The sequence below is a fragment of the Rhodamnia argentea genome, chromosome 7, assembly GCF_020921035.1.
Source record: "Rhodamnia argentea isolate NSW1041297 chromosome 7, ASM2092103v1, whole genome shotgun sequence".
Classification (NCBI taxonomy): Eukaryota; Viridiplantae; Streptophyta; class Magnoliopsida; order Myrtales; family Myrtaceae; genus Rhodamnia; species Rhodamnia argentea.
Window position 1 is genome coordinate 1,272,355 of NC_063156.1, and position 17,709 is coordinate 1,290,063.

General features: G+C 40.6%; 1 protein-coding gene across 1 annotated transcript; it reads left to right on the forward strand.

Moving 5' to 3' along the window:
* The first annotated feature begins 8,227 nt into the window (after positions 1–8,227).
* Positions 8,228–9,896, forward strand: LOC115745340 (WD repeat-containing protein RUP2). The gene is made up of 2 exons (XM_030680842.2): positions 8,228–9,636; positions 9,743–9,896. The coding sequence occupies exon 1, from the start codon at positions 8,337–8,339 to the stop codon at positions 9,567–9,569; it is 1,233 nt and encodes a 410-aa protein (XP_030536702.1). The 5' UTR covers positions 8,228–8,336; the 3' UTR covers positions 9,570–9,636; positions 9,743–9,896.
* The last annotated feature ends 7,813 nt before the right edge of the window (positions 9,897–17,709 follow it).

Below are 17,709 nucleotides of genomic sequence, written 5' to 3' on the forward strand. Positions count from 1 at the left end.
TTATATATTTGTACTTCATCTAAGATTAACTTCCGAAATTCATCCCCATCTTGGGAGGAAAATGGCAATCTATCCCCAATACGTTTCATAAATTTGTAATTCATGTAGAGGAACTTCCTATCTTCAAAAATTCGTCTCCATCTAGGGAAAGGTACGTTATCATATCTTCGCTTTTTATAATAAATTGCTTAGCCATCTCGCGTAAGCCAATCGTTACATACGTAAATCGGAATATCAACAAAACTACCGGCGGAATAAGAAAACAAGCAAAATGATGGGATTAAGAAATAGGAGAAAATTAAAAAGAATGTCATGATTCGAACCCTTAATCGGGGTGAACGGTTTCAGAGCTTACGCATCTATACATGTTCCTCATTTTTTGGAATCTGGAGCCTACCATACATATTTTGAAACCTATAACTTACATTGTCACATGTTTCGGGGTTGGTTATATGTTCTACCCAAGTTCCATATGTATTTTTAGTTGAATGATTGTAGTGAATAATCATATTTAATGAATATCTCCTGCTGCTAAAATCTACCGACTATAACTTATATTTAGACACACGAAAAATATAAAACATTAATAAAGTAAAAGTCTCAATGATAAAGTGGTTCCGAATTATACACTCATCATCGGACATTATGGAATACTGTAGGATGACGTGAACACATATACCAAGAAAATGTAGCATTTACTTAGAACCCAAAATCTACTCGTTAGAATAGGTTCCCCAATTTTTAAAATCTGGAACCTAACCTTCGTATCCTGGAACTTGGAATCGATCAGTTCTCTTTGGTAGGGTTCTCCAGGCTCCAGGTTTTACTCTGCAACCATGCTTACCCTTAACCTTTAATATATACTATGATAGCATTTTAAACAAATTATGTCTTTAAGAAATGGACAATAACAGTATGACTATAGAAATAAACAGTTTTCAATTTAAAATTGTTAAGGTGCATACTTAAATGAAAATTGAAAATTATAAAACTCACTTCAAATCAGTGTGAGTTTGAAAATTTAATTTAAGTAAATGGTTAACTTGATGTTGCGAAATTTATATACGGAAAATGTTGGATGCTCTCGTATCTTTAGAACAAAGAAGCTATTAACTTTTCATTAATTTTTCATTTCTCATTCTAATCACCGAATTGAGTAGGTCATTGATCATCACAAAACCAACGTCTTCTCCTTGGCAAAGAGATATTTTACATGGATAATATCAATCACTTGACATCCATCTGACTTAGGGATCAGTTTCTAGTCACATGGCTTCGTTTAATCCTCGGAAATCCTAGAGAGGAAAATGCCTCGAGTTGAGGGATAAAAGGATTTCAGAATTGAGGTTTTGAATAAAACTACCTTGGCTAGTTGTAAATGGGGCCACGTAGGACTATGGGATGGGCTTATGATATGAAACTAGTTCATATTTGAATTCCCGCTAAAATGGAAAAAGAATGTTCTAGTAAATTAAAAAAAATTGGAAATTGGAGTGCAATTCTAAAAGGTGTTGAGCGACACTAACTACACATTTAATATGATATTTTGAAGAAGCCAATTGTGAAAAGTCAAAATTCAAATCAAACACCTCAGCTGAATGTACATTGTCCGGATGTCGATAATTTATCGACGTATTCGAAAGTAAACTATTTGAAGGAAGCATTAGTCTATTCAAAGCAATTGAAAATTTTAGTTATGCTGGCAAAAGACTTCATTGTTGAGCGAAGGTTCTGTTTGTTTTGTGGAAAATAAATGATATGAATAGCATTTTCCTAAAAGTAATCATTGTATTACTCGAATTAAGTAGTCAATGGAAAACGTTTTGTTATTGACAATAATTTATGTCTAAATATTTTTATGAATAATGAAAATGATTTTTGTTCCTTCACTTTTATATGCAATGGAAGCAATCATTTTCAGAAAAATATTTTTCGAATCGCTTATTCTTCACGAAACACATTAAGCGAAAGTTTAATCCGTCAACCCTTGCCAAAGTTCACAACGTTATTCGTATGGTCCCTTCTAGATCATTTTCGCTATTATTTAGCATGTCATTAGAACCTATGACTCTACTAGTAAAATACGGGAGAAAAATTAAAACCATATGTATCTAATATCATTTTCATAAATTAAGTTGAAAAATTCGACCCTCTTGTAAGAAAATTTCAAAATCATCTTTGTCGTGAATTTACATTAATATCGTAAAGTTTATCTAAATGTACCTATTATCATTGTAACTTCTTATAAAAATGTTGTGTGTATAATAAAATCATGTGATTATTTCGAGCTATCAATTGATAAATCAAAAGAATACTATATTATCGGGAGAAGAACAGCAAGGGTGTCATAACCTTCGTATGATGCTCACTTAAGTGCCATAATTTTTTTTCGCTCACTCGAATGTCATAGTTTTTTTTTTTCGCTCACTTAAGTGCCACATAGGAGTAAAATCGGTCATTGGAGTGTCATTTTCGACAAATCTTCCTATGCTATTTTTTTATTTTAATTTTTTATACTTATTTTTCTTTTTTCTTTGTTTTTTCCTCCTTGTCTGGCGAGGGTCATCGGCGACACTTGCCAACCATGAAACCTTGCCCGGGGGCAAGGACAGTCTCGCCCTTGAGTGCCACAAATTTGAAATGTAACAATAAAAAAATCCACATAGGACTGAAAAATGAAAGAAAAAATTCACATAGGACGATCTATCGAAAATGACACTCAAATGATCGATTTTACTCCTATGTGGTAGTTCAGTGAGCGAAAAAAAGTTCCGACACTAAAGCGGGCGCCGTAGAAAGTTATGAAATTCCTACTATTCTTCTCCCCTATATTATCTTATGAATGTGACATTCTACAATCATAATTTTAGCATATAACAACAACAACAACAACAACAGCAACAGCAACAGCAACAATAATAATAGACATGGTACTTCATCAACTGATTAATGGAAATATATAACTAATTAATAATGGAAAAGGTATTTTCTACGTTAACAATACGTTTTTCTAAAAACAAAAAAAAGAGTGTTCTTCTGCGAGTTCAACAAAAGCGCGTTAGATAGAAGGTTTATTGTTTTTAGACCAAAAAAAAAAAAAGAAGGTTTATTGAAAATCACATGTGCACATTACATGTATTTTACATAAGAATACGAGTATTTCGCAAACAGAACCCACGACAAGCATGTATTTGACAAAATTAAAGATCAATATCACAACGAGGGATATCGATTTGACCCGACCCGGGCCCAAGGGCAGGAGCACATCAGCTTTAAGAACCAGGCAAGACAGGGAGGTCCACCAGATCTATCCGACGAGGGCCAAGATCCCAAGATCCGACTTCTACTGTCTTCACTCTACTCGTGGAAAAGTGTGGACGATAGCTTCTGGCTCATGCATGAAATTTTTCGCCTTGTTTTTTTTTTTTCCTATGCCAGCTGAACTTGTCGGTCCACTTTTGATGGCTGCTTACTTGTTTGTCTGCTGCACTGATCCACAATCTCTACTGTCAGTTTTGGCTCCTATACTATCCACTATATAATCCCTGTTCACTCTTCATTCTCAAGCTACAAGACATGATTCGTGGAGTGATGTGTGGTAGTTCCAAGCTTCATACGGTGGGAAAATACTCTAGCTTGTCAATGATCCTAAGTTAAGGACATTGCGTTCATGTTTTGGTTGGATTCAGCTCAAGATAAACTTACAATATCATGGGGAGAAACTCTGGCGTATAAACTTAAAACCCATCTTGATACTTATCTCGGGTGGCACAAATTCATTTGAAACATGGAATCGAGTAAAAGGATCCTTTTTAGGATGCGAAAAATCGGGCCAAGCATGAAAGCTAGGATTTGCATGCGACACATATGGTCCCTAAAACATTTCTCATTAAAGTGTGTCTAGCAAAATGTTTCAAGAATATTGTCAGTAACAAAGCTTTATTTTTCCAGTATGTCTTAATGAATTTTTTTTTAATTAAAGTGGTTGGTCAAATGCGTCAGCGAAGCCAAAAAAAAGAAGAATTCATAAATATGATTTGGTCCATATTAGGTCAAGGATCCGTAGAGCTTCGAAGGATACGTGGATGCGACCGAGTCTTTCAAATGGGTGGAACTTTTTTGCTCACTCTTGCGTGTTTCCCGACTCAACCATCGAAGCAGATGTTGACAAGTTAGGCCTGGAAATCGACGGCGAATCGACCGGATCATCGTGATGGCTGAGAGAGAGAGACTTGTCATCGTGGTTCGGTTTGGGAAAGGACATCGTGAAGAGCGCTTGCGCAGGTCAATAATGGTTGGAGACTTAGGGTTGAGATTCGTTGGTGCGGAAGAGTATCAAGCATAAGAGACTCGGACGTACAGAGAAGAATATTAAGCATGCACACGAGATGTGAAACAAAGTATAATCTCGTGTCAGATGGTTGAAGTAATAAGAAACGGTTGAGCATGATCAAATCTTAATGTTTAGCTTTTGTTGAGATGAACACGTGAAGTTGCTAGGTGCAAACTGAAATTGTGTTGTGAGCATGTGAGGTGGATTTATTAATATATTCTAATTGACCCATAACTCAAATGAATGGGAATCGAATTGAATAAGTTGATGGGCTTGGACTTGAATTCTCTTGGCGATCTCCTCAAAATGAAGGTATTGGATTAGCGACTAAGATTGATTGGTTACAGACTCTCAATGTGGATCGGCATCTAGTGAATAATGTAACTCCCCATTGAGGTGGCGGATGTTGTGTTCGTGCCAAGCTTAGTGGAGCGAAGGCCATTGAAGATGACTCATAAGGTTAGCAAGTCTTATATCAAAGATGCGATGTAATTTGGAGTGGAGAAATCAATACATATCATAGTTGTAGGTATGTCCAAAAAACTCTAAATCTATTGTAATGCGGCCATATCAGTTATAAATCTTTTAATTGTGTCAATTTAATCCTAAACATTTTTACGATTTGCCAATATAGTCTTTTTATATATTTTTGGATGCAAATTGATAACGTGGAAGTGGGGCATCTTACGTGGCATTGCCGGCGGACAATTTTGCAAACTATTTTTAAAATTTTTTAGATTTTTACTAATTTTTCCTATTTTTTCTTTTTTGTTTTTTTCCCACTGGAGGGGACCGCCGGCCACAAAAAGTGTCTTGGCCCTCTCTCACCATTGCTTTGGCTGGCTAGGCTGCGGATAGACCAACGTCGTAGTTACTTTGGATGACGCGCACCACAGCCACAGGTAATCCCTTGCAGTCTATCGCCGTCGCTGGAGTCCATGGTGTCGGCATCGATCGACCTTGACGCCACGGCAGAGCTACACAGTTGAGCTCGACGTGCGGTGGAGCTTGATCATAGATCCAAGCGGAGCTTGACCCATATTGCGTCGAAGCTCGAACGTCGGTGCAGAGCTTCCCTAGATCCGCGGCTCAAGCACCACTCCACGGCGGAGCCCGAGGTCCATGACCTTGATGGCCATGGACGACGGAAAACGGAGATGCAAGCTGCAAAGATACGGAGAACAACGAGCAAAGAGCGTGAGACGGGAGCCAATAGCCATTGCTCGAGCAGCAGCTAATTCTTGCCCTTCAAGTAAATTATAGCTCCGATTAAATGGTCGGAGTAATTATGAATTCATTGCACTCTCACTGCACTTCTCCAACAACAAGAACATGAAACATCCTTCCTCATTACAGTTAAGAAATGCTCGAACCTTCGAGCTAGTACTAAATTTTTTAATGCCCACACGCAGATTTGGCATTCTCCACAGTTGCTTTCCAGTTCTTAACATAAAAATTGTCCGGAAAAATGATACGACTATCCGAAGAAGTCGCGAGAATAGACTCCTCTTTGATACCCGGGAAATGACACGTCTAACGTCTCATAACCCCCCGCTGCAAACCCTTAAGTAAGTAGGCACGAGATTTCTTCTTAAGCTGTCGGGACGAGATGAAACCGATCGATGCCCCGAAACAATTCGGACAGACATCTGTGAAAGCCATATCACAGGACACGGTCTAGAGACGTCGTGGGCGCGCGCTCGAAAGCGAGTCGAGGAATGACCGAAGCGATACACATAGAATGTCGCGCGACCTCGGAACTTTGCTTGAACATCACATCCTACGTGAAATGAGAACGCGAGGGTTCGGAGTAGGCCGATGCAATGGCTTACATCCGTTCGCAATAAATTCACGTGTGGGGGTAATTAAGGAAAAGCAAGAAGTCAAATATGGCAAAAAAAAAAAAAAAAAAAAAGAGAAAACTTGTAGATTCTCCAGAATTTTGTGACATACGATTTAGGTCGTTGCAGCTGTAATTTTGTGGAGAAATAATTATGCAATTCTCCTTACATTAATCGCCTATTCTGAGAAAAATTAATAATAATTAAAAATTATTATGAGGTACATCCTTTCCAAATCATCGAAAAATCATTATGCTAATAAGATCAGATTTTATAACCCTAGCCTACCTAACACGTGGCCCACTTAGCAACCGCCACGTCGTCCAAAATAAATCTTGGTATCGAGCACGCGTGCATGGTCAGAAAATCGTTGGGACACACCTCCTCTGTAAGATTTGATGGGACCATGCCTAACTTCTCTAAAAGCTTAAGGCGATAGAAGAAGGCGTGGTTTAATATTTATATATTCCAACACTCCCCCTCACGCTTAGTCCGGTCTTTTTGCCTAGTACTAAGTGTGGAAATATTCATTTGGGGAGGCAAATAGGGGCCTGGAAAGATTTGAACTCGGGACCACCCGCTCCGATACCATGTAAGATTTGATGGGACCACGCCTAACCGCTCTAAAAGCTTAAGGCGATAGAAGAAGGCGTGGTTTAATATTTATATATTCCATCATCCTCCCCCGGAGTGGCCTAAAAAGGTAAGCTTCTCAATGCGAAATTTTAGCGAAAACTTGGGGAGTTTTTCGATGTTCAAAATTCGATTTTTCGCACGATATTATCTCGAACAATCAAGAATCTAAACTTTTGTTCGAACGCGAATACGTACGTAAAACACGACAAGATCCAAATCAACATGCCCAAAAGTTACATCCCCGTAGCAAATACAAATCAAAATGTATCTCAATAAATTCCTTCAGATATAGAGACTATTTTTATAAAAATTCGAGATAGAGAGAGGGAGAGAGAGAGAAAGTGGAGGGGAATACGGGAGGCTTGGCGGAGACCACGTAGCGGAGAGGCGGAGGAGAGAAGGGGATCCACAAGCATAATGAGGTGCAAAAGCAACCACCACTTCTCCCATTGCCGCCTCTCACTCACTTATTATTTCATTTAATGCCCTCCCACTCCTACACATTCAAATTTTATCCACTATCAATACGTGCAAGTCCCATCTTTGGCCTCGCTTCTTCCACTTATTTACTTGTTGGTCCTTGTCTCCACCTCCAAACCAAGTTAATTTATGCGTTTGTTTCGAAGAAAACTTTACTGTAAATGAAAATATTTTTCGAGAAATCGTTTTTCCGTGGGTAGTATGTTCCCTTTTTTTTTTTTAAGGTTAGGGAATTTGTTTTCCCGACTATATAAAGGGCTTTTTTGCCGAGTGATTGGCAAGCGAATTAAACAAGTGAAGGTTTGAAAGATTAATACGTGAAAAGTTCCTTCCACTCAAATAAGGGTATCCTTTGACTATACGCGGATATATGTCAACACTTGTGCTGCATAAGGAAAGGAATGAGAATGGTGAATTCATGTTTCTAAATGGAAAGAAGGGAAATACTTCCCTGGACGGTGGGTACAATCTTAACTGTTGATCCACACACCATCATCGCATGTTTTGTATGAAGCACTTATTGATTGGAAGATCGTATGACCATATATAGCTGACTGCACGGTGAGACCGTCGGGATAACAATTTTCATAAAAGGAATGGCTGGAATTAATCACGAGCTGGGACTAAAATGAACAATTATGAGGACTAATTATGGAATTCTCAAGTGAGGCATCCAATGCCATGGGGTTTCCTTTCTAAATTGGCCTCCCCACCTCCCCCCAAAAAGGAGGAGGATATCCTACAAGGGGAAATCATAAAAGAAAATGCTAGTGGCTCATCAAAGCTATTCACCAATATATATTCTTAGTGGCATTATAGTAATTACGTGGGAAATCGAGAGCGATATTCGCCCAAAAGAAGAGACTAACTAAAAACCCTATATTTATCCTCATCAAGAAGCTGTCGAGGAAGTCTCGAATTGGAGTTCCATAGTCTATCCTCACACATTACTTACGCAATCCTTTGATTGGTCCAAAGCCCCACGACCCTCCGACCACATCATCTCCGCCACAACTATTTCCACCATCGCCTCTTATGTATGGGCTATGAACAACTTCTTACCGCCCCAGAAATCACAGCAATTCACAACAAGAAACGAAGAAGCAGCGGCAGCAGCAGCCCAGGACGAAGAAGAAGAAGATCGGAGGAAGGAGAATCAAGAAAACATTGAAAGTAGAGGAGGTCAAGATCGAACGCTCGACGTCGCCCCCCGGCCTGAGCCACCCCGAGAAGAAGAAGGAAGAGCGAGATGTGAGTGGGACTTCCATCTCCACACCGTCATTTCCTCCTCCGACGCCGCCTCCTCCTCCGCCTCCGACACCCTCGGCGTCATCGAATTCGACCCCCCTGGCGCACTCATTGCCACCGGCGGGATCGCGAGGAAGATCAGGATTTACGGCTTGAGCTCTTTGGTGCCCCAAGAAATTGACCCGCCAACAATTGCATTTTTGGAGCATTCTAGCGCCTGCAGCTACTACATATGCACTCCGGCTAAGCTGAGCAGCCTCAGGTGGCGGCCTGGCTCAGGCAGCCGGGTCATCGGATCCGGCGATTATGATGGGGTTGTCACGGAGTACGACCTTGAGCGGCAGGTGCCGGTGTTCGAGCGTGACGAGCACGGCGGCCGACGGATCTGGAGTGTGGACTACTCGAGCTGGGGTATGGCCGTCGGGGCGTCTGGGTCCGATGATGGGACAATGCAGCTCTGGGACCCACGCTGCGGCGACGGCGGGAGGTGCCTTTCCATGGTGCGGCCCGGGGAAGCGGGTCGGAGCACCGCCGTATGCAGCGTTGAGTTCAGCCCGTTCGACAGCGCCACTGTGGCCGTAGGGTGCGCAGACTGGAGAGCCTACACCTATGACCTGCGCAACATGTCGGGCCCAGTCCGGGTCTTCGATGGGCATGCGAAGACGGTGACCTACACCAAGTTCCTCAGCGCCCATGCGATGGTGTCCGCGAGCATCGACGGCTGCCTGAAGCAATGGAGCGTGGCAGACGCATGCGCGGTCCGCACGTATCGGGGGCACGTGAACACACGGAGCTTTGTCGGTCTGTCTGTGTGCCGAGACGGCGGGTTGATTGCCTGTGGCTCGGAGAGCGACCAGGTATTCGTGTATGACGCAAGGTGGGGCGAGCCCATCTGGGCCCACCGGTTCGAGGGCGGGTTCGTGAGCAGCGTGTGCTGGAGGCAGGCCGGCTCGGACAGGTGCACGCTTGTCGCCGGCGGGTCGGACGGTGCTTTGCAGCTCTTTGTGGGCATGAAGAAGTCATCGTCATGAGAATGATCGTCTGAATGTGTAATCCCTAGTCCCTACCATTTGAAAGGCTGGGAAATGAAAAAATTTGGTGAGTGAGAATAGAAAAGAGGCCATTTATTTCAAAATTTTCTTCGATGGAAACGGTATTTCTTCTTCATTACATTATCTGCAGATGGTTCTTTTTATCGTTCTAGAGACTAGAATCTTATCCTGTTGGACACACAAAGAAAAAGATGCTGTCAGGTTCCATTTTCTTTTGGCTTTCTTCTTCTTCTGAACTACATTATTGTCAAATTCATTGGTGCTTCCTTGGAAAGGATGGATAAGATTCTCATCAGAGCTCTTTTGGAAGCTTCCGCGTCATGAGCGGCTGGTTCTTCATTCAGACAAACCTATTTCCAGTTTCGCGTCTCTCAAAATTGTTTCTGCTGTCTTGAATCGAACCACGACCAAATCAAGCCCATGACCAGTGTTAAATAAGTCAAAGATATGATCTTGATTCTTTCTACATGATATGAGATACGATCTTGATCCTATACGATCTTTTCTTCATTTTCAGAATAGTTTTTGTATTATAGATAGAAACAATATATGCTTTTGATCTTTTCCTTTCTTTAGCACATATCTTGAAGTGTATTTAAAGAGATTCATCTTTGTAAAATAGACGATATAGAGAAATGACCATTACTAAAACTACTTTTTCACTTCTCTCGTCTTTGCATCCATTTATCTTCCTATTATCTTTTTATTCGATCCTTCTGTCTAACTTGGTATTAGAGGCACTTTGGCGAAAGCCTTCCCTTTTTTTTGGACAAAATTAATGGGTTATGCATCAGTCCCTCCTCTTGTTAAAATGCACGTGTGAGTTGTGTTAGAGAAGTCTCACATTGGAGAATAAATGTGGTGTGGGGCAGTCAATATATCTAAGTTGGCCCATTACTCATTGGTTTAAGCTTTTGAGTGAATATGAGTCTAACTAAATAAGTTAACGGGCTTGGACTTAGGCTCCCTCTTGGCGATCTCATTGGGTAAAGGTATTGGACTTTCGCGGCGCACTCTCAACAAATTGGTATCAGAGCCGATGGTTGATTGGTGGGCCTTCAATTTGTTTCGGTGTTTGGTAAATATCTCAATGAAGGAATCTGGTGACCAACACGATTTTCGGGCCGGTGTGGCGTTGTGGTGTAGCAATGCGGGCCGATGGGGATTCAAGTTGAGATATGTTGGTGCAGAAAAATACTTGGATTAAGGGGGAACAAACCTAACACTGGAGCTCACACGTGAGGGGGAGATTGTTAAAATGCATGTGTGAGTTGTGTTAAAGAAGTCCCACATTGGAGAATTAATGTGGTGTGGAGCAGTCAATATATCCAAGTTGGCCCATAACTCATTAGCTTAAGCTTTTGAGTGAAGGTGGGTTCAACTAGATATGTTAACGGGCTTGGACTTGGGCTCCCTCTTGGCGATCTCCTCGGGTGAAGGTATCGGACTTTTGCTGCGCACTCTCAACACCTACTTCGTCTGTTCCCCCGGTTTCCACTTAATCTACCGATATCTCATTCGTTCTTCCAGCTTTGATTACTCCAAATGTAATCTCCACTCTCTCAATCGGTGAGAGATTCGACGGAACGAATTATGTGAGTTGGAAAACTCGTCTAACTCCCTTCCTCTTGGCTTCCCTACTTCTTTCCATTGTGGAAGGCACCGAACAAGCTCCACCACAATACATCCTCTACCGATATCTCATTCATTCTCCCAGCTCCGATTACTCCAAATGTAATCTCCACTCCCTCAATCGGTGAGAGATTCGACGGAACGAATTATGTGAGTTGGAAAACTCGTCTAACTCCCTTCCTCTTGGCTTCCCAACTTCTTTCCATTATGGAAGGCACCGAACAAGCTCCACCACGGTACATCCTCTACCGATATCTCTTTCGTTCTCCCAGCTCCGATTACTCCAAATGTAATCTCCACTCCCTCAATCGGTGAGAGATTCGACGGAACAAATTATGTGAGTTGGAAAACTCGTCTAACTCCCTTACTCTTGGCTTCCCAACTTCTTTCCATTGTGGAAGGCACCGAACAAGCTCCACCACGGTACACCCTCTACCGATATCTCATTCGTTCTCCTAGCTCCGATTACTCCAAATGTAATCTCCACTCCCTTTATCGGTGAGAGATTTGACGGACCAAATTATGTTAGTTGGAAAACTTGTCTAACTCCCTTCCTCTTGGCTTCCCAGCAGTAGGAGAGCAATGGCATCACAACATCAACTCAAAATCCAGCATATATAAACTGGTTAATTAGAGATCAGACAACCCTTGGGTGGATAATGGCTACCTCCTCCACAACAATCGTCACTCAATTATCCGGACATCGCATCTCGGCTTCGGCATGGGCATGTCTTTCGTCGTCATATGAGACTCAATCTTCAGCTTGGGCTTCATCTCTCCGAATGCAATTGCAAACAATTAACAAAGGCGGAAGATCGATCACATAGTACATACAATAAGTAATTGAAATCTTTGATCAACTCTCAGCCATAGGTGAGATTATTTCTGAAAATGAATATCAAACTCATCTATCCCGTGGTCTTGACAGTGAATACGACCAACTTGCTACTGCAATTTCGGTGCAAACCCGAGCCAATCCACTCTCCCGTGAGGATCTTCATGGTCTCCTCTTATCTCATGAAGGCCGGATTGAATTATCCAATTTCAACAGGGCACAATCACCGCTTGCCGCCTTTGCAACATACATTGGAACAACACCATTCTCAGCCAATTCAAGAAGTTTTTCCCAGACTGGCCTACACAACTCTTCAGGTCTCTATATAGGGCAGCAAAGTGGAATTTTACCCACTACCAATTTGACACCAGGTGGTCGTGGTCATGGCCGCCGCAACACTGTCTATTGTCAATTACGCCGATGCCCGGGCCATAAAGTTGCTACATGTCGGAAAAGGTATAACCCACATTTTGCACCTCCACCAAATTCTAATCACGACCACGGTTGTAGTTTCCGCAAGTTGCTACATGTTGGGAAAGGTCCACCAAATTCTTATGTTGTGGACCAAACGAACCGTGGCTCGTTTCCGCAGGTTGTAGTTTCTCCGATCTTTATGTAGTATGACCCGTTTCTTGATCTAAGCTTCTAAAATCTTAGTGAAATTTAGTTAGAAGGAAAAGGCGTTTTGCGACCGAACCGGTGAGATATCTTTTTTCAAGAACATGAGGGTTTCTTCGTTCAATGCAACGAAATGTTGCATGGATTAGAACAACTTGTGGCTACTATTCTTAGGCAACTTTGCACTTGCAAGTGGCATGCTATTTTGCCAAATTTGGTTCCTCTGACTTGTATATGGTACGAAAATATGAACAACAAATTTAACTTTTTTGAGGAAGAATCGTTTCACTTCCATCAGTTTTGTACTAAACTTCTATGGTTAATGTAAGAGAATGCAGCTCTCCAAAGGGAGAGGTGCATCCATTGACAACAGCAGAGAAAGTTCCTTACATACATGTATTCTTTCGAAATTCATGTCGTAGTTCAAATGTGTGGAATATTTGTGATTACTGAGCCTTTAATATTTACCCGTTCAAGTAAGGGAGTTGCTACTCTAATAGTCCGACAATCTTGTCATTATTTCTGACCTCACGATTTTTTCAATTAATGAGTGCTTTATGCAAAATACGCGGTGGTGGTATGTGGATCTATGGTCAGAAATAAATGATAGTACTGTCATCTTGTCATGAAAGCTTTTCCCTTCAAGTAATATTGCTAATGGTTGAAAGAGAAGGAGAAAATATCTTCAAAGGAAGAATAGCCCTCCTCCTTATATATTTGAGTTAAACTTTCGATTACCTGCATATCGTTATCTAAATGATGCTTGCATCATGCGCATTTGCAAATGTCTCTTGATTATTGACCATAGTAGTTAGTCTGGGAAAATTACAAAAGAACAAAAAAGTTCTCAAACTATATTATGGATTACGCTAACATAGAAATTTTCCGTTTTTTTTTTCTAAATTAATAAAAATGCAAATATTATCTGCGTCGGCTTTAGTCGTGCCGTGTAGAATGGATGGTCGCTAATTGGACCGCCGCTTTGGCGCTTTCAAGGGAATATTGACCGGAAGGACTACATCGACAAATGGTCAAAAGGCTTATGATTGAATTGAATTGGCATTTATATAGTAGGCTGATGAAGTGCTTGGCAATTTCCATAATTAGTCTCTAAAGTGTTGTATATAAGATTGGTTTGGGTATGCTTGCACCGAGAAATAAATTGAGTTATTGACACGGACAAGCATGCGTGAGCAAGTGAATGTAGATATCACATGTCAAATACGAAACATCTCGTCGACAGCCATAGAATTTAATGTTCATCGATGTCGACATATACATCGGTGATTCACATTCAGTTGCCGATACGTGGCGACGAACGGTTGACAATTACCGATGTGAGTACTGGCAATGGGTGGATAACATAACAGCATCCGAGTTCTCTAGGAATATGGTCAGTGGCTCCACACATAGCAGTTGTAACAAGGGATAGATCAATGATTGCATCAAGACACGACTGCGAGGTGCAGAATCGGCGCAGCGGTTAAGGTCGAAGGGAAGTGAGCGTACATTTTGGAGGGAACAATTACTATCTATGATTCCAATCATAGAACAATCATCACTCGAGAGGTTAGACCATGGAGCAACCGTCCAAAAGCAAGGTCGTGGGAGCAGTTAATGCCCAATTTGGCGGACGCAACTCCTTGGAAGCAAAATCGTGGCATCATGAGAAGGTGGGAGTTCCCAAAGATGGAGGGGCATGGAGCCAATAGGTAGCAATCGTTTGAAGAATTCGGTAATTTGGAAAAGGAGAATGCTTTCCTCACGATCTAACAGTTATTCCTAACCACAGATCCACACATCATCATCGCGTATTTTGCATAAAGTACTCACTAATTGAAAAATCATGGGATCAGAAATAATGACAATCTTATCAGATCGTTAGGCTAGCGGCTTCCTTTAGGAAAAGTGATTTCATTCTTAATAAAAGGGGAAGTCGTTTTCCCCAATCTAAACTCACCTCTGCCTCGCACAAGGCTCACAAACTTCAATAACCGCGATCTCTATTTTTTTGCCCCTGAACATTTTGACTTCAGATTTGCTTTCCAAAAGATTCAGCAAAAACCAATTCGTCAAACGGTATTTGCTTTGAGCGAATACACTTCGAGTTAAAAAGATCATTGGGAAAAACAACTTTGCATTTTCACAAAACTCTCCTAAACACGCTGCCTTTGTGCATTAACGATGTGAGATAGTTTGTATTTTGTGATTGTAGCGTTGCGCATAAAATCCACCTATGCACAAGTGTTCCTCAATCATTCAGCTCACCTATCCATCTTACAAAAACATCTTTTCATTGCTGAATCGATACATCTAGTAAAATTGATAAGAGTACGGAATTTAGGTTTCCAAATTGTTAAGATTTTGAATATTGATGGACGTGTGAAGTGGCACAAAGTCATTCCAATAAGAACCTCTAGGCCATTAATCCGCAATAACAAAAATTCGGTTCCGAAATTGGAAGCTTCACATGTCTTAAGCATAACAAAAATTTGATTCTGTAAATTTCACACGTTTTAAGCAAAAGCTTCCCCTCTTCTCGATCAGCAACTTGCTCTACCATTTGACTAATGCACTTTTGCTTTTGGGTGCAATAACAATGGCTAAAGAACGGCTATGGCATCCCACACGCACAGAGACAAAGGGCTTAGAAGAAGTATGCAAAAATGCTTACTTGGGCTTCAAGGCATTTTGAGAAGCCCAGCCCACAGGAAAAAAAAATTAGAACGAGAGAGGAGATAATGTACAAACAAAACATCATGCCATTCAATGATCCTCACAGGCCATATGCCTTTAGACTAAAGCCTACTTATCATCTAAAAATGTCACCTTGCATATTCTAAAAGTTATGCATTTTTTTTATATATTTAATGGTTTTTGAAACTTACAAGGTAATGCGGGAGCAATTATCCACCCGATAAGGTTGGAGGGAGTCCCCGAGTAATAGCTGGTCACTAAGGGCGCGCATGGCAACATCTCTACTCCTAAAATCAACTTCTAGCCAGAAATTGAACTTTCTACTTCTGCTTCTGAGCATAAGTTGATTTTTTTTACTTATACGGAAAAGTGAATTTTTTTTTTTTACTTTTTTAAATGGCTCCAAAACTACTTCTAGAGAAAAACAAATGCTTTAGAAATAGAAAATGAAAGTAACCAAACGGATTTCTACTTTGGAAGCACTTATGAAGTATAAATTGTCATGCGCGCCATAAGTTACGAATAGTTGCTACCAAGGGAGTCTTAATCAGTCTCACAATAATATCCAATTGAAAATAGTTTGAAATTCTGACTTTATCTGATTTTTTTTTTCGCATGCATTTGCGAGAGTGAAAGTAATTTTGGTTACCCCTATCGATTGGGCCGATCTACTCTTTTAGAATTTGGCATAAGAATACAGATTGTGAGATTTTCACCCGCCGCTCTTTTGTTCTTGCATGAGTATTAGGTCTACTTGAAGATGAATAAAGCCGAGATTACAAACAATTCTCGAGTTGTTGTCCCTTTACTACATCATGGTATGTGCTCTTTGTGTATAACAACTAGTCATCACATGAGGATTCTTATGTACGTATCCACCACAAAAATACTTGCCGATGCACAACAGTATTAAACTGCAATGTACGTATTTTCAGACAACATAGAGACGAAAAGGCTTCAAGTCAATTTTAATAACGGAAGTCGTCTTGGTTGATAGAATATTTATGGAACCCGACTTTGCCGTTATCAAATTTGATAATGATGGTTGGTATAGAGCTTGATAGTTGACATTCGAAGCTTTTTCTGGTCCGACCTGTAATAGCTCGGGTCGTCATTGACTAAGGCTAAACGAAACCAGTCACAGTATATTCACCAATTATGATAAACAGCACAAAACATAATATAAAACGACAGCGGTTTTTATTTATTTAAAGACTTGAGGATCACATGAAGAGGAAAACGACAGAAGAGTGACGTTAAGACATAAAATACTCTGCAAGAAAATAGAAGTCCAGTTCGCTGTCAACTTACATAATTTTAGTCTAACCATGCCCCTAGTTTCTAGCAAATTTCTCTAACTTATTCTAAGATCAAAGTCTTCCCTTTTATAGTGTGTGGAACTAACTTCTGAACAAACAGAGATCCAATGATTAATGGAATGATTCTGTTTAAGGTTAAAAGCTCCAACCTACGCGGAGGCGGCAAATGTACGATCGTATGTATGAGCATGATGGGTATTTCTTGTGGGAAACCCTAACAACCAAACCACATACGCATCGTCTTACATCGGGGAATTTTCTCATTTTGAATGCATAGAAACCTCTTAGCTTTTGCTCTAACCTTTCGAATCAGAGAACCTGCAACCTTTTATTCTTTCTATATGATTGTTGTTCAAGTTGATATTATCATCCATGATTTCTCAAATGTGTTATGATTTTGCACGTAAGACCATATCGATAGAGCTCACGCCAAATCTTCAAACTTTATGCCTATAGAGGATCTGTTAAAGAATTCTCATTCTAATCCAACAGAAGTGACAAATGGGCTTGAAACCCGTAGGTTAACTCATATTTAGTAATGTGGGTCATAAATGAGTTGTATTTAGTTTTAAAAATGAATTTAAGTGGGTCATAAATGGGCTATTTAACATCTTAATGGGTCATAAGTGAGTCATAAATGAGTTACCTAATTATCTTAAGTGAGTCATAAATAATTTTTCTGAATTTTTTATTTTCTGATTTTTTTACTTTTACTTTTTATTTATTTTATTTTCCTTCTATGAAATCTAGCAAGGGTTGCTAGCCAACCATCGCCAACACCAGGCGAGGACCAGTGAGAGGGCCGTGAAGTGTTTAATAATTTTTTGGTTTATTATTTGATTTGATTTTATTCTTTTCTTTTTTCCTTATTCCTTTGCTGCGACCAGCCGGTGAGCGCTGTGGGTGAGCCTTGAGTTCACCCGGGTTGGCCGGGTGCCGGTTGCCGGCGATTGATAATTCGGTTGGCGGTCGTCGGCGAAGGAAGAAGGAAATCCGTCAATTTCTTATAAAAAGAAAA

What these genes read in the sequence shown, in the direction of transcription:
- LOC115745340 (XM_030680842.2), top strand. Translation starts at nt 8,337, where the DNA reads ATGAACAACTTCTTACCGCCCCAGAAATCACAGCAATTCACAACAAGA.